At 41.3% G+C, this 26,123-nt stretch overlaps 1 protein-coding gene across 1 annotated transcript in view; it reads left to right on the plus strand.

Moving 5' to 3' along the window:
* The window catches only part of KL (klotho), a gene marked incomplete at both ends in the record, with an annotated part of 39,883 nt that extends 15,291 nt beyond the window's left edge, over positions 1–24,592 (plus strand). The window contains 4 exons of the mRNA XM_080689123.1: positions 15,535–16,045; positions 17,712–17,980; positions 22,629–23,730; positions 24,255–24,592. Of these exons, the coding sequence (XP_080545249.1) occupies positions 15,535–16,045; positions 17,712–17,980; positions 22,629–23,730; positions 24,255–24,592 (2,220 nt within the window). The remainder of the gene's footprint in view (positions 1–15,534; positions 16,046–17,711; positions 17,981–22,628; positions 23,731–24,254) is intronic.
* Between the last annotated feature and the right edge of the window lie 1,531 nt (positions 24,593–26,123).

Here is a 26,123-nt window from a genome sequence, read left to right on the forward strand (position 1 = left end):
GGCTGACATAGGAGGATCTCAAGTTTGAGGTCAGTCTCAGCAGTTTTTCAAAGTTCTCAACAACTTAGTGAGATGTTGTTTCAAAATAAAAAGTAAAATAGAGCTGGAGGTATATAACTCAGAGGTAGAACACTTCTGGTTTCAATTCCTAACCATACACACACACACACACACACACACACACACACACACACACAGACATACACAGACACACACACACACAGACATACACACACACACAGACACACACACACAGACACACACACACACAGACACACACACACACACACACACACAGATTTTCATATTTTATATAAATATACTCCATTGACCAAACATTGTCAAGTGCCGGTACCTGTCATGCAACTAATATATTGTATGCAATTTATAATCCTAGATTTTATTTTATAGAGATACAATTTTACTGAGGAAGCCCAGAGAACCAGGTGGGATGACATTCTGATCAATTCATGAACGCTGCAAGAGCTTCTACAAAGGATAATGTGCTGATCAGAAGCACACAGGTCATTTTAATTGAGAGAAGCGGGCTAGGGGTAGGAAACACTGCGACCTTTGATGAGCCTGGGTCCCACCAAGTCCCTTCAGATGACTGTCGGGTGGTATGAGATGTGGTAATGGCAGAGTCTCTGAGTTTCCAGAAGAAGCTGGAAACTTGGGATCTTGTGTGAAGTTTCCTGATTTTCATGGGTATGGAAAAGAGCTAACTCATTATCCTGAATTATAAAATTGCAGAATGACCATAATATTTACCAATACAATGTAAATTACTAGAAGAATCACCTCAAAGTTAAATCTGGTTGTCTGCAGGAGTAGCGGCTGGGTTATAAAGATGCCTACTGTTTCTCATGGTGAGCCTTAATTGAAATACTTGACTTTAAGCTATCTGAATGGATTTAGTTAAAATTAATTTAAAAAGACATACCATTGAATAAACTTTATAGTATCTGAAGCACTTTTGTGTATTTTTTTTCAGGGCAGGTAAATTCTGTGTACTTCTTTTAGGGCAGGTAAATTTAATGAGCACCTCACAGTTTAGCTGACTTTCCTCTGGCAGCCAACAGCCAGAGCTGAGATGGACACCCAGGTTTTCTAAGCTCCTATTCCAAGTGCTCAGCCTATGACTTTACTGTCTCCAGCACAGTACCAGTTTCATTTAGGGGTCTCCTCACCACTGCGTAGACTTCAGACCTGCTTTGTCTACATTAGCACCTGAGAATGTGAGTCCTGACCTGCCACTGACCTTCACTAACATCTGACCACAAAGGGAGACTGTACATTTTTTTTTTAACTCACTGACCCAGATGCACCCATCTACTTCCTGTCACTGTGCAATACCTCCAGGCTTAGCAGCTTTAGATAACTATTTTTCTTAGTGTATTCATCAGCATTTTCATAGCTATAATCTAAAAGACTAACCATGTAACTTAGAGGATGGAAGACTTATCAGTTCATGGTTTTCCTTGAAGATATTGGGGTTTAGTTCATGTGAGGTGGGGGACTGGGATCTCAGGGGATGGCTACAAGAAGCAGAAAGAGGGAGACCACAAGGGCTTCACTCTCACGTCATAGAGGCCAGAAGCAAGAGAGAGCTCAGGGGAGCAGGAACCATACATAATCCTCAAGACCACAGCCCAGGGACCCTCGTTGCCAGTCACACCTACCGGCCTGGGCCACCACTCAGATAAATCCATTACCGTGTATTTATCCAAGCCAGGCATGGTGGCACACGCTTGTAAACTAGGTACGGGGGTATAGCCCAGAGGTAGAAGGCCTCTGAGTTCCATCCCCAGTACCAAATAAATGAATAATAAATAAACAAACAATGGATTTATCCACTGCTGAGATTACAACTCTTGTGACTTAACTATATCAACCCCGAATATTAATAAATGAGCTCTTTAAGGGACAGTCTATATCCATCCAGAATACTTAGCTCACAAAGCTGTGGGCCAGGGCTAGGGAGGGGCCTGTCTGGGCAGTGTTCCTGCGTTCTGCAGTCATCTGAACCTTCAGGGTACTGGGCAGCTGGGCCCCCCACTAACATGATTCGCAGTGGGTGCTGGCTCTTGACCTCAGCACCTCTGTTGGCCTCTCCAAGCTGGTGGTCTGAGCTAGAGACACCATCTGAAAGGCTTTTTTCTATCTCCCCAGAAAACATTGCATTTCATTACATGGTTTAGAAACTACCCCCTGCAGGAAGTCTTCCCTGATTTCTTATAGCAAGAGTCTTTCTTCCTCTGAATTTCCACTGCATTTTCTTTTTTTTCTTTCTTTTTTTTTTTTTTTTGGTGGTACTGGGGTTCCTGGAAGCCCTTCTACCTCCGGGCTACACTCCCAGACCTATTTTATATATTTTTTTGGAAACAGGGTCTCCTAAGCCAGCGTGCGCAGCTGGCTTCGAACCTGTGCTATCCTCCTGTCTCCGCCTCCCAAGCGCTGGGATTACAAGCGTGTGCCACCACGCCCGGCTTCCACTGCATTTTCTAAAAACCTCTCTTATGCAGTTTTACTTTCCATCTTGCACCATAATTATCCTATGTACTCATGCTCTGGACCTGCTGAGGCTAAAGGGTCCATTTCTCAACTTAGGAACTCAGGCTCATGCCAGTCAGAGATACAGACAGGTTTTTTAGAAAATAGGAAATACACACTCAAGGGAGAATTCAAGGGAGAAATATACATTCAAGGGAGAATGCAGGCCATCTCAGGAGGCAGAGAGATTGCTTTGGGATTGCAGGGCTCTTATTGAGGACTTTTGTGAGGGGTGGGCTCCAGAGGTAGGCCAGGATGATCGCAGTGTGGTAGTTCTGAGGCCATTTATGGTGGTCTGGTAGCCTGGTCAGCTTTAGGGAGGAGGATCTCAGTCCAGAAGTCCTGAGGCGGGTTTTGGTTGTCTGGTCAACTTTAGGGTCTGCAGGCTGAGTGAGATCTTTATTATCTGATTAACAGAAAAGCTAGAGAGTGTCCTAAATTTATGTTTCTCAAGATATCGTATCTGTCTGGTTAACAATGCACAGGACAATTATAGTTTTTTTTTTTTTCCAGTTAACTTTAGGATCTATAGATTTCCCCCAAATTTGGGAGAGACAGGCCTGGGAAAAAGAACTGATTTGGGAGTAAAGGTTGAGGCACTTTAGCACCAGGTTCTTATATTAAAATTATTTTACTTACCCTGTTTTTGTTCCTGTCTTTAGTCTGTCTATTTCTTGTATCCTACATCAGTCCCTCCCAAAGCTCTGCATAATAACAAAACTTATTCCTTGAATAAACATTTGCTTCCTGAAATAATGATTCCAAGATAACTTAAATAGCAGTCATGAGTAAAAAGAATGCGGATCCACTCAGATCTCTCTCTCTCTCTTTCTCTCCTCTCTCTCTCTCTCTCTCTCTCTCTCTCTCTCTCTCTCTCTCATTCTCTCTCTCTCATTCTCTCTCTCTCTCTCTCTCTCTCTCTCCCTCTCTCTCTCTGACACACACACACACACACACACACACACACACACACACACACACACACACACACACTTTCCTCTGCAATTGTCATGAGGAGTTACAGTATAAACTCTGTGCCTCTGTCTCCTGTGTTTTTCCTACTCCTGAGAAATGACACAGAGGAGTGAAAACCCATGCCATTTACAATCTGATTAGAAAGCTTTTTCTTTTCCTTTCATGTGTGTAAGTCTTGCCGTTGTTTTAATATTTCCCTTTTGTCACAGAGGAAGACCATCAGGCAACTGTTACCGCTGCAGGTCCCTGTTCTGAAAACAACAAGTGTTGAACAAATATGGCCTCAATTCTGCCTCCTGCCCCCTGACTCTAAGCTTTCCAGCCACTCTGGGGTCTTGCTGTTGTTTCTTTTTTTCTCTGGTCTCCTCTCTGCCCCCACCCCCCAGGTCCCAGCCACAGAAACAGCCATCTCACTCTTTGAACCACTTTCTCAAAGCAGGAACACACTGACACCTCATTTAAAGTTGCTTCTCCCAGAGACTCAGCCTAAATGTCCGAAGCAGATTTTCTTGGGTTTTTAATCATTTTGGTAGAAGTATCAACAAAAACAAATTAAAAAAAAAAAAAAAACAGACAAAACCCCTTCTGGCGTAATAGTGGCTACTGAAAATGCAATGTGAAATTTCTTATGAAATCCCCAGACAGAAGCTAATTCTTTGGACTTAATAGTTGCTTCACACTCTAGGGCCAAGAGGCTTAGATAATGTTAATTAACACCCCTGGAGGAACATTTGTAAATGAATCTGGTGAAAGCTTAAGGAGAACAGCTTTTTTTGTGATGAAGAATTATCTTTGGAGATTATTTCTAATCACTGTAAGGAAATTTTTTCCTAGATTTGGAAACGGGGCAGAAGGATTACTGGTGTCCAGGGCTGAGGCCTCAGAGCAGGTCTGCCTGCTTAATACTATTCCCTTATTCTGGTTCTCTGGGGTGCAGAATGGAGCACACCTTTGTTGAAGTTGCTGTTTATGTTGGAATAGAGTATCTCGAATTCCCCAAGGTTCCACCCACACTAACTTGTAGAAAACTGATAGTCATGGAAATAACGTTGGCCTAGTAGGAACACATATGGATTTTTCCCTGTAGAGATATAAATGAAAAGATTAAAACCAAAACATATGTAAATATGGAAAATACAGACTCTAGTGAGCACCACCAGAAAAATAAATCACATTTTTTTCCTTTTTCTTCTTGCAAAAATCTTTTTTATCTTGGTGTGTGTGTGTGTGTGTGTGTGTGTGTGTGTGTGTGTGTGTGTGTTATAGCACTGATTTGCATTCTAGCATTTTTTATAATTTCCATATGTAATGCTTGTTATTGACCTTCACTCCTTCTGCTCAAATGGAAGCTCCAGACAGATTTTTATCTGATCTATTGGTGTTTTACCCCAAGCACTAAAACTTTGCCAGCACATACTAGGTGCTTGATGGCTACTTAAGGAATGAAAAGTTCCTATACTTAAGCCAATGACTTTCAAACTTTTTTGACCTTGATCCACAGTAAAAACTGCTTTTTACATGTTTACACACTTGAAACCAAAGGATTATGAAATAATACCCTGATTACTCTGATATTTTCTAATCTCATCCAGTTCAGGGGGGTTTTTTTGCCTTTCTTTCTTTCTTTCTTTCTTTCTTTCTTTCTTTCTTTCTTTCTTTCTGTGCTGGGGATTGGGCATTCTACCTCTGAGGTAGACTCCCAGCCCTATTTTATTTTGAAAGAGGGCCTCACCAAGTTGCTGAGGGCCTTACTAAATTGTTGAGGCTGGCTTGAACCAGTGATCCTCCTGTTTCAGCCTCCCAAGTACTGGGGTTACAAACATGTGTCACCACACCTGGCTTTATCCATTTCAGTTTTTTTAATTGTAAAGGCTACAATACACCAAGTGCTGTGTGCACGTATATGTACATCACTGTGAATTTCATTATAATGTATAATTACATTGCACCAATAAAAGTACAAAAAGAGGAGATTAAACATACTTGTCAAGGCTACCCGTGGATTGACTTCACAACCTGAAGTATGAAAAACTTTGATGTAAGGTCACGAGGAAACTGCTACCACATATAGGCAAAATGGGATGGAGGGGGACAGGCAGATTACCTTCTTTTACTCCATCAAGCACACTGCATTTTCCTGGAAGCTTACTCTTGCCTACAGATACAGAAATATATTCACGTGACATTTTCTCTTTGAGTTAAAAGTGTTCTCTCCTGCAAGGGGAATTGAGTTATTTCAAAAAGCAAAGAGTTATAAATGAGCCTGCGAACTGTTAAATGATCCCTGTAAACTCTCAGGGAAGGGCAGGTGGATCTGCTGTTGATAATTCAAAGCAGTAGAGTCAGGTGAGGAGGTAGAGGGAGGACATTTAGAAGGTAAAGGCGACTATTGTGGGAGAAAAGCACTTGTCTCCGCTTGTTGAAATCTGAGAGTAGCTGTTTGATGCAGGCATTACAGAATTACGTGGGCGATTATAGGAATAGATGTTTACTGAAATGATCCTGTTTGACTGATGAACACGGTGCTCCTGCTGACCTTGCAAAGGCATCGCTTATCTTAGCTCATTATCTTCTTGTCTCTTTTTCTCTTTGCCTCCTGACCTGTTGTTCCCTTGATGTCCTCATTTCATTGCTCTTAGAAAACAGAGAAACAAACCCAGGAATTGGAAGCCTTCTGTGTCTCCAATAATAGTGCTATTATTAATGGGCTAGATAGATTCTGACCATCAGCCAGGAGTTTTTTAACAGCCTAACATAAATGATGTGGAGGGATTTTTGTAGCAATGTGATTTACTATTACATAGAATGAATTCACTGATGCTGATTTGCTCTGTACAGATAAATTCATGAAGCAAGAATTTAATTTCAGATTTGTTGACCTAAGGTGAGATATAGAATTATTTTTATTTCCTTTGAAGTAAGCTTTTACTTAAAAACACATGAATAAGGTCTTTTATGTAACTTCTTTGGAAACATCCAGAAAAAATGATCATATGGAACAGAACTCTAAAAACACAACATGACTTTAAAAATAAAAATCTGCCTTGGCCTTTATCATGAGTAGTTAGATGTGACTTTACCTGAATGGGTTCTTCTAGAATCTTGAGTATGATGATATGTGTATTAGGAACTCCATATTTGTTCTTGACCAGCTCTAGCAAGACCTTGCATAAGGAAGACAAGGAGCGTTAGGAGCAGTACACAGACTTGAAGAAGAGAGAGCTATGGGGACTTTAGACTTTGGGGATTGTACTTGCAAGTAATCATGGCCACCAAGGGTTCTATTTCTTTCTAACTATACACATGCATCACACACACACACACACACACACACACACACACACACCCACATTTGTACTTGGGTCAGTTTGGCTTCTTGCATCCCATGGAGGAGGGTCTTTTTCCATACCAGAAGCCCCAGATGTGGGAGAACTTCCCCTTCAGATATGGGACACTGTTGGTTTTATTCTAGCAGAAACATCTCAGGGAAGATCTCTCCTTGGCTTGACTTGGGGCCTTTAACTTGAAGTAGAAAAGAATAGAATTGTTTTTTTTTATTTTTATGGCTTTTTCTGTAAAATTAATGGATAACAATAAGCATTTCCTTAGAGCAGATATTCTATCTTATTCATGTTCAATGTCTCTAGAACCTAGTGCTATTAGATGTTAGTAGATGCTCAGTAAACCAGCTTTTAACTCATTAACTTTATTTATTTATTTTTGATACAAAGGATTGAACTGAGGGGCATTCTACCTCTGAGCTACACTCTCCAGCTTTTTTTATTTTTTCATGTTGAAACCGGGTCTTGCTAAGTTACCTTGAACCTGTGATTCTCTTATCTCATCTCCCCAGTACTGGGATTACAGGCATGTGTCAACACACTCAACCAAATCAGACTTTCAAAATGTCTAAATGGGGAAATTTTATATTATGGATATTTTACCATAGTAAAAAACAAACATACTTAATGTCTATCTTATGTCCATTTCTCAAAACTAGCATATGCCATAATGTCTTGTGGGTTCTAGAGGAGATCTAATCTCAAACAGTTTTTTCAGGACAGAATAATAAAAAAGGTGTTAGTAGTTGTATGTAGGAGTAGTGGTCACCTTGAAGATCTTAACAAAGGCATGAAGTCACGATGTGATGATGTGAACATACCCATGTTCTGGAGGCGAGGCGGAAAGTTCTTAATATTGGGAGCATACATTTGCTCTTGAGTGTGTTTGGGGACTCTCAGGGGTCAGTTTTTCTACCTGTGTTAGTATGCAGTAAGTCATGGCATGCATCGAAGTCTGGCATTTTTGTTCATTTCTGTGTTCTCAGCTCTTACATGTCTGACATTTACTAAGCGTTGAGTAATATTTGTTGAATAAGTCACTACATTCTTTGGCATGGGAACCAATCCATCTATCAAATTAATCACCTTTAAAAAAATCAATATTTTCGAACCTGTAGATTCAGCCAGAGAGGGTAAAACATTACCTCTTCAGCTAACTACTGTTTTAGTCTAGATTTGCACATGCCTGCACTGTCATCTTCAACACTTTCCCCTGTATTGCCTGGATCTAGCAGTTACAGTGAGCTGTAGACTGATTAAAGCCCTGATGTGGCATCTCTTCATTGTATCCACGCCCTTTGCTATGTGACTTTGCAGTGTCCTCCACCTTGGGTTTACATTCAGCCCTGCCTCTGGCTCTGGCCTGAGCCAAATGACTTGCTGTCACCGATGGACTGTCAGGGATCATAAATCTGATAGACAGTGAGCAAGTGATGGTGAGTTTCTGCCTCGTCTCTTGCTCATTTGCGACTGCTGTGAGATGCCTGGGCTGGCCCACTGGAGGATGAGACGTGTGGAGCAGAGCCAAGTTGACCTGTGTGCCCCAGCAAATCCCAGATCTGCCAAATGAGACCAGAAGAAATGCTCAGCGGAGCCTTACCCAGCTCAGAAGCAATGCTTGTTCAGGGGTGTGGACCCAACACACCACACCCTTTTTATTCTGTGTGTCCAAATGTCTTGCAGATTTTCCTTTTTCTTTACTTCCCAAAAGTCTTCACCTTTGTCCAGGGTCTGCATTTTGGCAGAATCATTCTGCCTTACAGCCACCAGCTGTTCGCATTTTAATTTACTCTGCAAGGTTGATTTTGAGCAGATGACTTAGATCATCACTGTCTTAAACTTATGCTCATCGCTTGTGACCTATTCTATCAAGTGCAAATAACTTTATATTCTAAATTCCTCCTTGTTCTGGTTTCATGCTCTCTATTGAAAACTTACTTTCCAAAAGCCATGCACTATTAATCTTTTAATTAGTGTTCTAACATTATTTTTCAACATATTAGATACAATCACACCTTCATGCCTTTAGTCATCATTTCCATGCTTGGATACCCCAGGGCCCTCCCCAAGCACCAAATTCCATGATAGAGGATATTATAAAGGCTCTTTGCTCCTAACCCATCTGTCTCCAAAGAAATTCCAATTGTTTGGCTTAACTGTTTAAATCTTATAGTTGTTTTAGCAAGTTCCAGATGATTCAATGAAATGCAATTCGGTAAAAAATATTTGGGTGCAGACTAATTTAATAAACCAGACCATCTGGATGAAAATAAATCCCAAGCATGAGACGTTCCAGTGTTAATAATTTTGGTATTCCAAAAATCTTTTAAGCCTGTCTAACAATACTTTTTCAGAAATATTAAGGTTAAAATGTAAGAAACAGTTATTCTTCCATGTTTGTGCGATTATGGGACAATGGGAAGGTGTAACAATAGGATACTTGTAAATCAATAAACAGTTGCTGCATGGTGAGGGATTGAATTAGTTGGAACAACCCATGCCATCCATCCTGTGGGAGAAATGGAAACAGCTGAACAAGCACGGTAGACACCGGCAGCTCAGAAAAACAGTGGAGTAAACAGCTTAGAGAAGAAAATTCTAAAAACGTGAACATTCCAGTATCTTTCAAACTTTGTTTATTGTTTTCTTACTAGAGCAATACATTCTCCTTACAGAAAATTCAGAACGTCAGAGAAACAAAAGAACATTGAAAAATGTCCATAGTTTTATTCAGTAGAGACAAAATGATTATTTTGTTGGTATAAATCTTTTCAAAAAACCCTGTCCTATGTATATTTATTTAATGTATGTACATATTATCCCATAAATTAGTGAATATTGTGTGTGGCTAATCTTTAGCCAACTATAATTTATGAATGTGAATGATGAGCATTTGTTGCTAATAGTTTGTTCTAATTAATCCTCTATTTCTGGGTTATTTAAACTGGCCCCTGCCATTGGCCCTCTTTCTGTCCCTTTAGGTTATTTCCTCTAATCTAAGAATTATTCTTGTCACATAGTAGCTATTTAGTATGTATTTATCAGAAAGAATAAATGAATAAATAGTCCTGTGTTGTTGATGTTCCCATGTTTCCTATCCAGCTCCACTGTTGATGCAGAGCAGCACATCTGATCAGTCTTAGCAGAGCCTACTTGTGAAAACAAACACGCACGCAAAGATACAGAGATGCAGGCATTCACTCCAAATGCACATGCGTAAAGTGCACTGGGGAGCGAAGCGAAGAAGCCCGCGGCCCTAGAGCCAAACAGGATTCCACATGGAACCGGGCGGTGGCGCACGCTTGTAATCCCAGCATTCGGGAGGTGGAGCCTGGAGGATCGCGGTTCACAGACAGCCTCAGCTACTTAGTGAGGCCCTCCGCAACTCAGTGAGACCCTGTTTCAAAAACTAAAAAGACTAAAAACTAGGGCTAGAGGAGTAGCTCGGTGGTAGAATGCCCCTGGGTTTCATCCCCAGGTCTGCCAAAGGGAAAAAAAAAAATTCCTAGTCTCACAGCGGAGACTAGGAATGAACATTCATAAGAATAAGCATTATTCAGTGAATAACTTGGGAAAATCAGTGTTAAGATTGGAGTTAATCAGGAACTTTTTAAGAAGAGGCAAGTCTAGAACAGAAGACAGAAAGGGATCTAGCTAAGGGAGGAGTAAGGGAGGAGAGCTAGAACGTTACTTTGGGGTTGATAGGACATCATCCTAGGTAGGTACAGTTGTAGGCGAGACATAAATGGGAAATTAACCCATTTATAGTAAAAGTGTTGGACTGGAAAATAAGGAGCTGTTCATTTATATGAAACTACTGATTCTTCCTGTAAATTTGTGGGAGGCTATGAGGCCTGGTGCCCAGAGCTAGAAATCCCATTCATTAGATTTGCTAAGGAGTCCAAAGTAAAGGCAAGCCATCTCAGCTGCTACCTCTTCACATTCATTCATCTACCAGGGTGTCAGGAAAGGCAGATATGGTACCCTGAGCTCAGGTTAGGGTCTGGGAAACTTTTAAGGAAACAGTCAACAGAGAGTACTAGCTGGTCTTTTTTGGGTTTTTTTGTTTTTTTGTTTGTTTGTTTTGCAGATAGATAGCTGTTTTGGAGACATTATCTATATATTCTATTAGATGATTATTTTGTGGGAGGCTGTTTGAGATACTATTGGAGGAACTGCAGTTTATAATCTATGGGATTGTGCTGATAGAAACAAGAGGAACAATTTGGTCTACCAACTCAAGCACCAGTCCTGCTGGCAAGCTGGTGCCGCAGCACAGGATAGCAGTGACTTTTAAGAAAGTCCTCAGACATGTAACCGCGACACTGTTCTTCAGGTGAGGGAAAAGCATGCCAAAGTGTGGGGAAGTCTCCAGAGCACTCTGAAATTTTTTCAATCCTTTGACCTTTTCAAAAAGTGCACCTTTAATTGAGATCTGAAGGAACATCGGGAGGGCTCAGGCAGGTAGTCGACAGGAATGAGCTATTTGAATTGCTTTCTGTTTATGGGCTGCATTTCAATTCCTTCACCATTGGTTTCAGTCCATTTAATTAAGATTATTTGTAGGATTAAATTAATCTTTTAAGAATTATTCCATTTCAATTTTTTAAAAATCCAAAGAATGGTAACAAAACGTTGCCCATTTACTATTATCCCTGAAATGTATTTGCATGATTGTTATTACCGTTCGCGTCTTCTCCCACTGTGGCTCCACAGGCCCAGCTGCCTGCCAGGCTTCCTCACTGACATTCAGAGACCTTGACCAGCAGAAAACTGGATGCCTTCCCTTCACAGGCCCCTTATTTTGTCCTTTCTTTGTTAATCTTTATTCCTCCCTCTCCACATTCCACTTGTAGCGTCCTGTTCATCAGCAAGTTCTATGGATTTTACCTTCAATGATAGCCTAAATATCTCCTTTACCAAAGACATCTTTTGCATGGGCCGTTGTTGAAACCATCTTCATTCTTGCCTGGACCATGGCAGTCAGTGCCTAACCATTCTCCTTGCCCCGTTCTTGCTCTTCTGGATCCTATTCTATGTGAGCTCTTTTAAAAATCCACTAATTTTTAAAAATAACTCAAATTATAACTGCATTTGAATAATAAGCACACATGTGGTACTTAGTGTGTGCCAGTCACAATTCCATGTGCTTTCCATACACAAGTTGAATAGCCTTCATTCAAAATGCTTAGGATCAGGAGTATTTCAGATTTTGAATTCTGGAATGTTTGCATAGAGCTATCTTACAAATGGGACTTAATTACAAATATGAAATTCATTTATGTTTTATGTACACCTTATACACACAGGCTACAGGTAATTTTTAGATAGTTTTTTGTGCATCTATGTTTTGACTGTGTCCCATCATATCAGGTCAGGAGTGGATTTTCCACCTGTGACATTTCATTGGCTCTCAAAAAGCTTTGAGTTTTGGAAAACTTCATATGCCGGATTTTTGGATTAAAGATGCTCAACCTGAATTGACTTATTTAATCCTCCTAAGAATGTGAACATAAGGTGCTACTGTTATCCCTATTTTATGTTTGAGGGAAACAGGCACAGAGGAGGTAGATAAATTTGTTGAAGGTCACAGAGCTAATAAGGGTGCAGAATCAGAACAGCTGACCAGAGTCTATTCCCTGAGCCCCTGCCCGATTCTTCCAAATGCCCTTCCTGTACCCCCAGCCCACTTTGCCTCTCTAATTTGTCTTTATTCATTGGGTGGGTATCTTTCCAAACAATGCCTTCTCTAACAATTATTTTTTTCAGAAATTATAAGGTTAAAATGTAAGATACTTTTATTCTTCCATGTTTGTGAGATTTCAGAAAAACTAAGGTTTGTAAATAGGATAGTTGTAAACCAACAAATAAATATCTCTTCAAAGAAGCCATTCCTACCTTAACTGCACCCCCATCCCAATTCCTTCTATCTTTCTTCTACTTTATTTTCATTTCTCTCTTCTGTCATTAGCTTGTGAGCTCCAGGAGAGAAGGATCGTACCTTTAGCCTCTCAGAAAAGTGCGTTGTGCAATGTGTGCTGAATGAATGAAGTGGAAGGGTGAGTGAGCGAGTGAATTTGATCCTTGTCATTAAGAGCTACATGTCAGTGCCCTGGGTTCAATCCCCAGTACCACAAATAAGTTAAATAAACAAATAAAAGCAAAAGCTAAGTAACTATAGGGTTTTTTTTTTAAGTAAAAGATTACTATTGTTTGAAAGATGAATTTATGTTTCAGAGAATATCAGTTGGGCTTACCTGCCCTGGATAAATAATATGGCCAAAGGGACAGAGGTAAACTATGGTGGAGCAGGAACTTTACATGGTATCAACAGTCACATGAGCCCTCCTCCATGGCCTGGGTCATGTATCATTTCCTCACTCAGCCTCCTCGGAGCCACACTGGAGTCCTTGAGGTTAAAAGAGTGGTCCATGATATAGCTATACCACTCCTGGGTATTTTTCCAAAGGGATTGAAATCAGAATATTATAATACATGCATATCCATGTTTATAGCGGCACAGTTCACACTAGCCAATTTATGGAACCAACACAGGTGTCCATCAACAGATGAATGGGTTACATTTATTATATTCAGCAATAAAATTATACTCAGCAATAAAAGAAGAACAAAATTAAAGTATTTTCAAGAAAATGGATGGACCTGGAGAGCATGTTAAGTGAGATTAGCCAGTCACAGAAAGTGAAGGGTCGGGCATATGTTTCCTCTAATAAACAGAAACTTAGAGAGTAATATAAGAGGGACTTTAGACAGTGAAGGAGAAATATCAGGGGAGCAAGGAAGGTGGTCTGGGTTTGTGTGTGAGGGAGAGAATTAACGAAGGAAACACTTCCACTGACATCGTGCACATGTGTGAGAACACTGGTGCCAATCTTAATATCTTGTATGGGGAAGAGGGGAGTGGGGAGGGAGCCGGGGAAAGCCCACCAAGTTCTGTGTGCATGTATGTTACTGTCACTGTGAACTACATTATAATGTGATAAAACTGTAATGCACAATAACAGAATAAAAGAAGAAGGAGGAAAAATAAGAGTGGGCCATGATTATGAGTAATTCTATTGCATGGCTTCAGCTACCTATATATGACTCATACAGGAAGTTTTGAGGTCACCCTCACTCCTGTGGGTTCAGCCTGTGCTCTACAGGTCAGTGCCTATTAGTTTTAGGGCTTGAGTGTTCACAGGCCTCGAGTTGGACAAATTAGGAATGTGCGCTGGTCCTAGGTACCAAGGGGCAGATTCCTGAGTACTAGCCTGGATTGTTCTCCTGCTCTTCTGTTTACCTGTTAGATGACATCAGGAGGCTTCCTGCCAACTGGGAAGGGAGGGATCCTGTGGCAGTGGTGAGGAGTATTGGGGAGAATTGAAGAGAGTGTCTGGCACCTGGAGCAAAAGAGCTTCTCAGGCTGAGGGACTGGAATGAAAAGTGGTGCAATCATTTTGGAGAATATATAGAATCAAACAGAGAAGTAGAACAGGGTTTTTAAAGAGTATGTGCTAGGGGAATAGGAGGCTGATAAATAGCACTTGTGTTTGCAGGGAAATAAGGAGAGTAAATCAAGGGATTCAAAAGTAAAGAGAAACTTCAAACAGAAGGGGAAGCATTCCATATAAGTCTTACTGTTTGTAAATAAAAAGGAAGCAAATGAAAAGATATCAGAAGCAGTAAGGTTTTATGGGAATATAAAGTTGGTTTTACAGAAGCTAAGTCCTTTTCATTGCTAGGAAACTGCTGGCTGAGCCCTGACTGTCTGTGGACAGCCTGCCTCCTCACAGCTGGATTTAGTTGTGTCTGTTCTTGGCTTGTAGCTTGTACCCTGGGTCTGCAGGAAGCCAGCACTGTCCTGGGGTTCCAGAGGGAGGGACAATGCTAGATATTAGTTTGTCCTTTATCTCATTGTGCTGACTCATAGGGAAGAACAGAGATTGTCAAGTCCCATGTTAGAATTTGGCTATGAAAGATGAAAAAGAAATATTATATTGACTCCAGCACTTACTCAATTTGGAAACTCCCAATCTCTTAGGATAAAGCATGTAATCTTATTTAGAGAATCCTGGTATGACAGTAGGTGCCAGATTGTTTATTTTTTTAATGGAACCCATTAATTAAAAAGTACATAATCCAGCCGGGCATGATGGTGCACACTGTAATCCCTGCGCTTGGGAGGCAGAGACAGGTTCGAAGCCAGCCGTGCTGGCTTAAGAGACCCTGTTTCCAAATAAAAAAATATAAAAAATAGGTCTGGGAGCTTAGCCCAGAGGTAGAAGGGCTTCCAGGAATCCCAGTACCACACACACAAAAAAGTACATAACCCAAAGTCAATTAAGTAGTATGATATCGTAACAAATTCTTATTTCATTAACATTCTAAAATGTGAATAATAACTATGCGCTCCACACAATAAATTCATATTTTCCACTGGCTGTTGGAAAAACAATGGAAATAACTTCAATCATGGTAGCAGCTCAATGTGGGGTGACCTACCTCTGAAATAATTATTGATTACATCTGATTTTTATAGTGTGGGTTAGTTATTAGGGTAGGTTTGATGGGAAACAGATACAGTTAGAGTTGGAAAATCAAGTATGCAGTGCATCTCTCCTTACAATCAGAGAGAAATTCACCATGGTTTTTCTCTTCTTAGGCTCATGCCAAAATTTGGCATCTCTACAATACTTCCTTCCGTCCAACTCAGGGAGGCCAGGTGTCCATCGCCTTGAGCTCTCACTGGATCAGTCCTCGAAGAATGACTGAGTATAACATCAAAGAATGTCAAAAATCTCTTGACTTTGTACTGGGCTGGTTTGCCAAACCTGTATTTATTGATGGTGACTATCCCGAAAGCATGAAGAATAACCTTTCATCTCTTCTACCTGCTTTTACTGACTCTGAGAAGCAGTTCATCAAGGGAACAGCCGACTTTTTTGCTCTTTCCTTTGGACCAACCTTGAGTTTCCAACTATTGGACCCTCAAATGAAGTTCCGCCAATTAGAATCTCCCAGCTTGAGGCAACTCCTTTCTTGGATTGACCTTGAATATAACCACCCTCAAATATTTATTGTGGAAAATGGATGGTTCGTCTCAGGGACCACCAAGAGAGATGATGCCAAATATATGTATTACCTCAAAAAGTTCGTCATGGAAACCTTAAAAGGTAGGCTTTTGCATAAAACTCTCATGCCCTGCCAAAATACACTGGAAAAATAATCTTTAGGATTATTTGCCATATAATTTATATGAATTTGTATTTTTAAAATCATAATGTAGAAATTCATTTTGGCAATAGCAGGAATGCATTTGTATAACAGTTTTCTCATTTGTGGCCCTGAGTACTTAAGTCAATTTTTTTTTTTTTTTTTTTTGCGGGTCTGGGAGTGGAACCCAGGGGCATTTGACCTCCAAGCTACACCTCCTGCCCTATTTTTTATTCTTTATTTTGAAACTGGGTCTCACTGAGTTGTGGAGGGCCTTACTAAGTAGCAGAGACTGCCCTCAAACCGTGATTCTCCAGTCTCAGCCTCCCAAATGCTGGGATTACAAGCGTGCCCCACCACACCCGGTCTTAAGTTAATTTTTAAAATTCATTTTTATAAATTAGAATCCAGGTTAACATTTGAAATTATTTGATTTGCAAAGTTACTAGTCTAGGTTTTTAGATGTCAAGTGTAATATATATCTCAAGATATATTGCTCTCTGTACATGTCTTGAGTTCTTATTGTTCTGTCAGAATAAAATATTTTTTAAAGGAAAAGGAGTATGCACAGTATCTGGAGAAAAGAGTTAGTATTTCATATGTTTAAAGACTATTCAATTTATAGCACAGTTCTAATTATAGGTGTCTAGGATAGAATGTAGAAAGACATCATCCTTACCCTGTAGAGCACCCATTGAGAATAAGACACTATCCTGTCTTCAAAAGCCAAATTAAAACACATTGAAAGGCCAGGCATGGTGGCACATACCTATAATCCCAGTGCTTGGGAGGCTGAGATAGGAGGATCACAGGTTCAAGGACAGCCTCGGGAAGTATTGAGGCTCTTATCAACCTGGTGAGACTCTGTTTCAAAAGAAAAATAGAATAGGGCTGGGGGTGTAGCATGAAGGTAGAATGCCCCTTGGTTTAATCCCCAGTACCACACACAAACAAAAAAAATTGAAAATAAGCCTATTTGTAAAGATATTTGTAGAGTTGTATAGATTTTATGAGAACCTTTTTTTAGTAAGAAAAATCATTGGTTTACTGAACATGAAGCATTCTACTTGGCTGAGTTATTTACATGGCTGCTGTGGTTTGGCTCTGGGATATTCCTCAAGAGGCTCATGTGTTGAAAGCATGGTCCCCAGTGCAGGAAGGTTTAGAGGTGGTGGGTGCTTCAAGCAATGATCAGATCATGATGGCTCTGACCTCATCCAGGGATTAGCTCATCAAATGAGTGATGGATTAATCCACTGATAGCTGGATGGACTACTGGGAGGTGGAACTTAGTTTGAAGAAGTGGTTCCCTGGGACATGCCCCAGAAGAGCTAACCTTCTCCTCATCCCTTCGCTCTCGCCTCCCAGCTGCTATGGGTTGAGCAGCTTTCCTCTTCCCTGCCCTTCTGCTGTGATGTGTCTGCCTTGGAGCCAGCCAGCGGTGAACTGAACCTCTACAGCCATGAACAGATTCAACCTTTCCTCCTTTAGGTTGCTATTGTCAGGTATTTTGATCATGGTGATAAAAAGCTGGCTAACACTGGGGTAAACCCGTCAGGTGCTCTTCCATCATGAAGTCAGTGCCTGTGTAGGTCACACCACTCTGGTCCTTTCTTCCTTTTGCAGCCATCAAGCTGGATGGAGTCGATGTCATTGGGTACACGGCATGGTCCCTCATGGATGGTTTCGAGTGGCACAGAGGCTACAGCATCCGACGTGGGCTCTTCTACGTCGACTTTCTAAGCCAGGATAAGAAGCTGTTGCCGAAGTCTTCGGCCTTGTTCTACCAAAAGCTGATAGAGAACAATGGCTTCCCTCCTTTACCTGAAAATCAACCCCTAGAAGGGACATTTTCCTGTGACTTTGCTTGGGGAGTTGTTGACAACTACATTCAAGTAAGTCAGCTGACAAAACCAATCAGCAGTCTCACCAAGCCCTGTCCTAGTAAGTAGTGCTTCCTTATTAGGCTCTCCTTACACTCTCTGTTCTTTGAGCCAAATATAGTTCCCTAAAGAGCACATGAAGATCATCATTTGGAATGCTGCACCCTTCTCTCCAAAAACCTTCCAGTCTTCATCTTGCACTTTAAATTAGATCCAAAAGAAAGAAATTAAAAACATGAATACTTAAAATTTGGTAGGACAGTAAAAAGAAAATGTACCTTCTTTTGGTATTGAGATTTTAGACCTTTTATAAAGCAGTAGAATTTTTCATAAACAAGATACAACATGGAAGTTTGGAGTAGCCAGGATCTCAGTGGGCCTGCTGAGAGTGAGGTGGGGACATTAGGCACAGCCCTCCCGAGGCATAACTGTGGACTGCCCCTTTCCCCGACTAGTAGAAATACCCCAAGAAAGCAAATCCTTGCTCTAGCGATGCACTGATAGACATGTCTGTCAGCTATAGTCCATGCCAATGGAAGTGCTTTAAAGTGATTCACCAAGATTTATTGAGCATCTACGATGTAGTTAACCCTAAATATTCTCTTTAATTTTCCTAATTTTAAAGGGACTTATTTCCTAGGGTTTGACTGAATATTTCAGTAAGCACTTATTGGATGCCTAGTGTATAAAAAGCTCTGTGTGGGTTGGTGGGGCCACTCGGTTAAAGGGACACACTAAGATGAGTAGGATGACCCCTGATTTAAAGAAAGCAAAGGAGACTATTGAGGGTAAGCAAGGGATACACAACGACGTAATGTAGCGTAATAGGGTGAAGAGAAGGCGATGAATTGGGCAGGTGGTGGAGGCCGGGTGCTGCCAGATAGTCTGAGTATGAAACAGTGATGCAGACAAAGCTCAGAACACACAGAGAAGCGTGAGATTTAGTGGGCTTCATTCTCCTCGCCCATTCAGTGAGCCTACGAATTGCAGCTTCAAAAGCAGAATTTGGAAGAATGCTTGGCTCTGAGGAAGGGTGTTCTCATTGAAATGGAGTGTCATTTCCTTGTAAACATCAAATTGAAATCTACAATAAACCAACAGCATCCTTAGCATATTTCTGTTGGTCTAAATGATTCTTAGGCCTTTTCCAGGCCATATAGTTTGTTTCTGGTGTGGTCTCAGATTTCAGTTCCTTCTTTACACCTAAAAGGCAACTGAGGAATGTTGTACTAGTGCTCTAGTGTGGACCTGGAATATCCCCCACTAAAGGCTTGAGTCCCAGCTCAGCACTCCTGGGAGGTGGTGGGACCTTTAAGAGGTGGGGCTTAGTGGGAGTCTTTCAGGTAACTGGGGGTGTACCCTGCAGAGAAGTAGTGGGACCCCATCCTCTTCCTCATGTTTGCAGTTTTGCTCTACCATGCAGCTCCTGTTGCAGTTTCATCACAGGCCCAAAAGCAGTGAGTGCAGTTGATCATGGACTGATGCCCCCAAAACTGTGAGCCAAAGCAAACCTTTCCTCTCTGTAAGTTGATCCTGTCAGTTATTTGTTATAGTGACAGAAAGCTGACTAACACAGTAAGGAGAGCTGAGTGCAAAAGAAACTTTGTCTTGCTTGGTGTGGAATCCTTCAGTCCAGGGCTAATTGCAACTTCCTGATCCTAAATTCTTTCCTCAATGTGGGATCCATGGTGGGGCCCAAGTAGACTCTGAGGTTGTAGAAATGAGGGTGCTGAGGGAAGAGGAGAGAAAGAAAAAAGGAGGAAGACACCACTACTTCCCCCCAGCCCCAGTTCTTTCTTCCTCCCCTTTACTGGGGCTGTAGGTAGACTAGTTGGCGCCTGGCCCCCGTTCTATCCCTGGACCTTCTGCTCACTCTCTGCAGCACTGTGCCTGGTCACCAGGGGCTCATGTGCTCCATGACCTCTGGTAACGCCCGAATATGGCCCATAATTCCAGTTCAGTACTTTATGGGTAGAGAATTCTCATACCCCGCATCTTTGTGGACCCAAGAATGTGGGGAAACGGGAGCCATGGGAGCCATGCAAGCCATGCACTCCTGTCTCATTTCCTAGATGAACTGGTAAAGGGTAAGAAGGTATCAAGGATCCATCTTCTTTCCTTGAGAGAGAACTCTGGTCAGAAACAAGAAGTATGACAGTAAACAGACAGGGAGATGGGGAGAGATTCCTGTTTCAACACCCTAGAAACAATTGTTTTAGAAACTTAACCCAAGGTCGGCCACTCAGCAGCTCTAGTGCATATCTCTCTCTCTCTCTCTCTCTCTCTCTCTCTCTCTCTCTCTCTCTCTCCTGGATTGAATCCCTAGCCATATTTTATATTTTTATTTTGAAAAAGGGTCTCCCTAAGTTGCTGAGGGTCTCCCTAAATTGTGGAGACTGGCCTTGAACCTGTGATCCTACTGCCTCAGACTCCCAAGTACTGGGATTACAGGTGTGTGCCACCATGCCCAGCAGAGTTTCTCTCTTAACTGCGCTTTTAACTCATTGGCTCAGGGGCTTTACCTCTTCATCTTTTCTAGACTTTCAGTCACATTCCACACAAAACTCACTAAAAATCAAATTAAGTCACTCCCAAAGCCCTGGTGGATGTGTGCTTCTCTGGGAGCTGTCTGGTGGGAACAGCTGCCACCACCATCTTCTTTCTGGCTTGCACATCAGGTTTGGTATTATGGTGGCAGTGCCCTCCCCAAGCTCACTCCCTGGCCAACACAGTTCTCTTAGTTCCGAGCTGTGTGTGCATTTTCACGGACGAGCAGTGCTCTGTGCTTTTAACGTGTTAAAGTCCTGAGAGGTGATGTTAAGAACACTGAAGCAGCTTTTTCTCTCCTGCCTCATGTTTCCAACTCTTAATACCTGAGGCATGCATTTCACCTGAATACCTTTGAAAACAATATCCCATCAGCCCACAGATGGTCTGAGGTCTGACCTTGGCTCCTCTACATGGATTGTGGCTTTCTTTGGACCCAGCTTCTGTGTGTGTGTGTGTGTGTGTGTGTGTGTGTGTGTGTGTGTGTGTGTGGTACTGGGGATTGAGCCCAGGAACATTCTACCTCTGAGCTACAGCCCAGCTCTATTTATATTTTACCTGGAAATGGTCTCAGTAGGTTTTGAGAGTCTCACTAAGTTTACTCAGGCTGGCTTCAAAACTTCAATCCTCCCGTCTCAGCCTCCCAAGTACTGGGATTATAGGCATGCATCGCCACATTCACCTAACACTCATTTCTAGATGTCCCATATTTTTAAGAAACGTTGTTGTTGTTGTTGTTTTTAACCCCAGAAATAATACCTCAGTCTTTCATGTTTGTTTTCAGATGGACTGAATACAAACTGCTGCTTTGTAATGATTCTGGTAGAAAGGTTATATATTTAGTCATCTCAGAGCTCTATAAAAATAACCTGGAAAATTCCTTCAGTCTCTGAACACTTTTACTTCAAAAGAACATGCAAATATGTTCTCTTACAAAGCTGAGGAAACACGACTTGTGGGTGTATCACAGTGGAAAAGATTTATGGCAGTGTTAGGGGAAATGCCTGCGTGGGTGATCCACAAGGGACAATTCTCCAGAAAGTCAATTTCCCTCAGACACCGTGTTTTTTTTTTTTTTTTTTATTACTTTACTTTATAAATACGGCACTTACTCCTCCACAGAATGAACAGTAGGTTTACAACAGGAGTGTAAATTTTGACAACATCTTGGCTAGGGCGTCAAAACCAGGGTTTATCTGACCCTTACTTTTATAGGTAGGTCAGATCAAGGCACCTGTTCCAAGGTGATTACTTCAGAGGAGAAACTGACTTACATTGCAGGTCTTTCTGGAGACTTCTCAGTCTTCATGTAAGTCCTGGAGGAAGGATTTTGTGGTTTTCCTTTTACAATTTGCCCACTTTTCTTAAGAACCTGTTTTCATTAGAAAGGCTTATAGATCATGACTGAGCATTTTTAATTGTCATATTGTCTCCAAAAATAATTTATAAAACTAAAAAAAGCTACATTTAAAAAATACCCCTCTTTGGGCAGTGACAGTTTGAGCCTTTTCCCACATTCTCTCTCAGAGTGTGTACCGTTGGATGGAGTTTGTTAAATTCTATCCTTGATCCTAAAGCCGATGAAAGACAACAGCTCTACTCAATTAGCACCTATAGCAAACCTCAATATAGAACGTGGTTTTAAAAGCACAATGTAATTATAAATATCATTTCATTTTCTAACTTTAACTTACTCAGCTTCTGAGCTTTTTCTTTTTTTGTCTGTTTTTATTTTAATTTGAAAGCCTTTCACCACTATTGTTTTTTTCTATTAAAAGAAAATATACGAAAATATTCTGTCTGTATGAGATAGACTGCCTGTGTGTGAAAGCCATTAACATTAATCATCTGAAATGACCAAACTCAAGTTTCTTTTTTTTCCTCTTAACATTAATGTAAGTTTAACAGCAAGAACTCTGGGTAATACAAATGTACACTTTTTAAAAAGTAAAATCTTTTCTTCCTTAGGAGCTTGCAATTTATGAAAGATGATTTAAATTCTCAGCTAGAAAGGAGCCCAATTTGCCTATCTTGCTTGCTAGTTTGTTGAAGTAATTGCATGGAATTACTTTTCCAGGACTTTCCAGGCGAAGGTAACATTTACTCTTTATAGGTGGACACCACCCTGTCTCAGTTTACCGACCCAAATGTTTACCTGTGGGATGTCCATCACAGTAAGAGGCTTATCAAAGTGGACGGGATCGTGGCCAAGAGGAGGAAGTCCTATTGTGTGGATCTCGCTGCCATCCGGCCCCAGATCGCCTTACTCCAGGAGATGCATGTTACCCATTTCTACTTCTCCCTGGACTGGGCTCTGATCCTCCCGCTGGGTAACCAGTCCCAGGTGAACCGCTCTGTCCTGCACTTCTACCGCTGCATGGTCAGTGAACTGGTCCATGCCAACATCACGCCAGTGGTGGCTCTGTGGCACCCAGCAGCACCAAACCAAGGCTTGCCATTCCCCTTGGCTAAGCAGGGTGCCTGGGAGAACCCCCACACTGCCCTGGCTTTTGCAGAATATGCCAGACTGTGCTTCAAAGAACTTGGCCACCATGTCAAGTTTTGGATCACGATGAATGAGCCTTATACACGGAACATGACGTACCGGGCCGGACACCACCTCCTGAAGGCCCATGCCTTGGCTTGGCGCATGTATGATGAAAAGTTTAGGCCTGCCCAAAAGGGGAAAATCTCCCTAGCTTTGCAGGCGGATTGGATAGAACCCGCTTGCCCTTTCTCCCCAAAGGACAAAGAAGTGGCCGAGAGAGTTCTGGAATTTGACATTGGCTGGCTGGCCGAGCCCATCTTCGGCTCTGGAGATTACCCACATGTCATGAGGGACTGGTTAAACCAAAGAAGCAATTTTCTTCTACCTTATTTCACCGAAGATGAAAAGAGGCTTATCCGGGGATCCTTTGACTTCTTGGCTTTAAGCCATTACACCACCATCCTCGTAGACTGGGAAAAAGAAGATCCGACGAAATACAACGATTACCTGGAGGTGCAGGAAATGACCGACATCACCTGGCTCAACTCTCCCAGTCAGGTGGCCGTGGTCCCCTGGGGGCTGCGAAAAGTGCTCACCTGGCTCAAGGGGAAGTATGGAGACCTCCCCATGTACGTGATAGCCAACGGAGTCGACGATGACCCGCAGGCCCCACAAGACGCGCTGAGGGCCTATTACATACAGAATTACGTGAACGAAGCTTTGAAAGGTAAGGAGTCTCTGAATCCCATGTCTCTGGCAGCTCACATCAGCAGAGGGTGTGGGACCCATAGAAACTCTCCTCCAACAGAAACGAATACTGTCACCTCACTGAAGGTCCCGGCCATTCCTGGCCACACTGACATTGCCCAAGAGGTAGCTAATATTTTCCCCAGGGATAAGAGAATTTAGAGCAAAGTGGAAGAGCAGACAAATCCCTAGCACTGACTTCAGATCTATAAAGGCATAGGCTCTCCTGTCTCCCATCTCACTCCGCGGCCTCACATGCATCTTCACTGCTTTACGTATGTACAGATTCAAGCCAAGCACATCATAGAAGATTTAGTTATGGAAAAACAGTGGTTCTATGTTGCTGTTAATACTGACCAATTCGTCTTTGCATAAAAGAAGCCTCTTCTGATTAAATCTAATCGAGTCAGAAGTTTTATTAAATGGTATCTTCCCTGCCACGCCATGGGATGTTCTGTGCAAAGTATTTTAATAACACCTCCCCCTCTCCTTATGTCTTTCCAGCCTACATTTTGGATGGGATCAATCTTTGTGGATACTTTGCTTATTCATTTAGTGATCGCTCCGCTCCGAAGTTTGGCCTCTACCGTTACGCCGCAGATCAATTTGAGCCCAAACCGTCTATGAAACATTACAGAAAAATTATTGACAACAATGGTTTCCTGGGCCCTGAAACTCTGGGGCAGTTTTGTCCAGAAGAATACACTGCGTGCACCCAGTGCAGCTTTTTGCACACCCGGAAGTCTCTACTGACTTTCATTTCTTTCCTAGTTCTTGCTTTCATTATTTCTCTTTCCCTTATTTTTTATTACTCTAAGAAAGGTCGAAGAAGTTACAAGTAGTGTGAACATTTTCCTGTTAATTTTTTGGAAATCATGACATAAACACATAAGCTGTTAGCCATTTGTACCTCTCAGTGTTGTCAAATTAAATTTTCTGAAAAAGATTTCTAGGAAACCTTTTGTGGCATATGACAGAGGGTTTGAAATGGGCATAGGGTTTGAAATGATGTTTTACCAAAGAATGAATAAGGCAAAGAATGTCTGAATTTGTTTTCTTTTGGGGTGATTAAGAAAGTGACAGACAGTGTAGTTTCTAGTACACGTTCTGTAAGGAAAGCATGAGAAATGGTAACCACACAGTGCGACCTTTGTATCAAAACCTGAATGGCACCATTATGAGTATTTTTATTGGTGCCCATTTTAAAATTCCACATTTTTTCCCTTGAAGTAATAATTGCAAGTGCCAGAATAAAAATTTAAGTCCCAAAGTCACAATCTCTCAAGTGCCATGATAATGCCTATCCGACAAGTTCCCATGAAGAAGGTGTTAGAATACACATAGGCCCCAGGGCTGAAAAGTTCCTTTTGAAAGCAGTGTCTCTATGAAATGCTGCTAATATCAGTTTATGCATCTGACTAATAATATGCTTAGCAAATTATGGAAATTTATATTTTATATGCATTTTTTTGGAGGTACTCCCTAAATCGCAGGTCCTTGAGGGCTTAATTTCATGGTGCCTTATCGAAGGCTTGCGTCTGGGAGACTTTTGACAAATGTTTTCAAAGACATAAAGATGAATCATGAGATGCTGGGCTTTTTGGGAAGCAAAAAGCACTTGTGAAATACAATGTCTGCAGTGGCTCTAGGTGGAAGAAAATGTGCTTATTATAAGCAACATGATTAATTGATTGTAGACCCATTTATTTTTTAGCAGACCTTGCAGTGAATGAAATTACTTTTCTTGAGATAATAAGGATGAAACCGTAATTCATTCTGTGAAGAGCAAGTCCATTTTCTGTCCTTCAGAATGCATGTGAATTCTTTGAATTGGTAGCTTTAAAATTTTTTAATATGGTCCAAAGCCATCAGGTCAGATAACACTGGAAGATTTATTTTTGCAATCGCTGAGATCCATTCTGTGTTTTTGTGTCAGTGGAAGTAGCTTTGGACTAGTTTTGCTTTGAACTTTTATGCTGAAACATGCCACTGATTTCAGTAGAAAAGGCTAATTAGGTCTTCTCCTTAGTGCCCTTTAAATAAGTCTTGCTGATTTTCAGACAGGGAAGTCTATTACACTGGAGTTGTTTTATACATAGGTTGATATTGTATCAGGTGAGCAAAACTAGTCATAACAGGCAGAACTAACTGTGCTGACATAGGATCGCAGTGTATAATAAAATACTGTACTGTGCTATATATCATCTTGAGGGGTGGTATGAGTTTTTTTCTGTGAAAGATAAGCTTTTGGTGGTATTCTTTATAAAGCTGAAATTATTATTAAAACCAGACACTAGAGAACCAACAATTTATTTTATGTATATATTTTTCTGATAAGAGTAATATATGTTAATTGTAAAAAGTTTAAAAACA

The sequence above is a fragment of the Muscardinus avellanarius genome (assembly GCF_963383645.1).
Source record: "Muscardinus avellanarius genome assembly, chromosome: 2".
NCBI lineage: Eukaryota > Metazoa > Chordata > Mammalia > Rodentia > Gliridae > Muscardinus > Muscardinus avellanarius.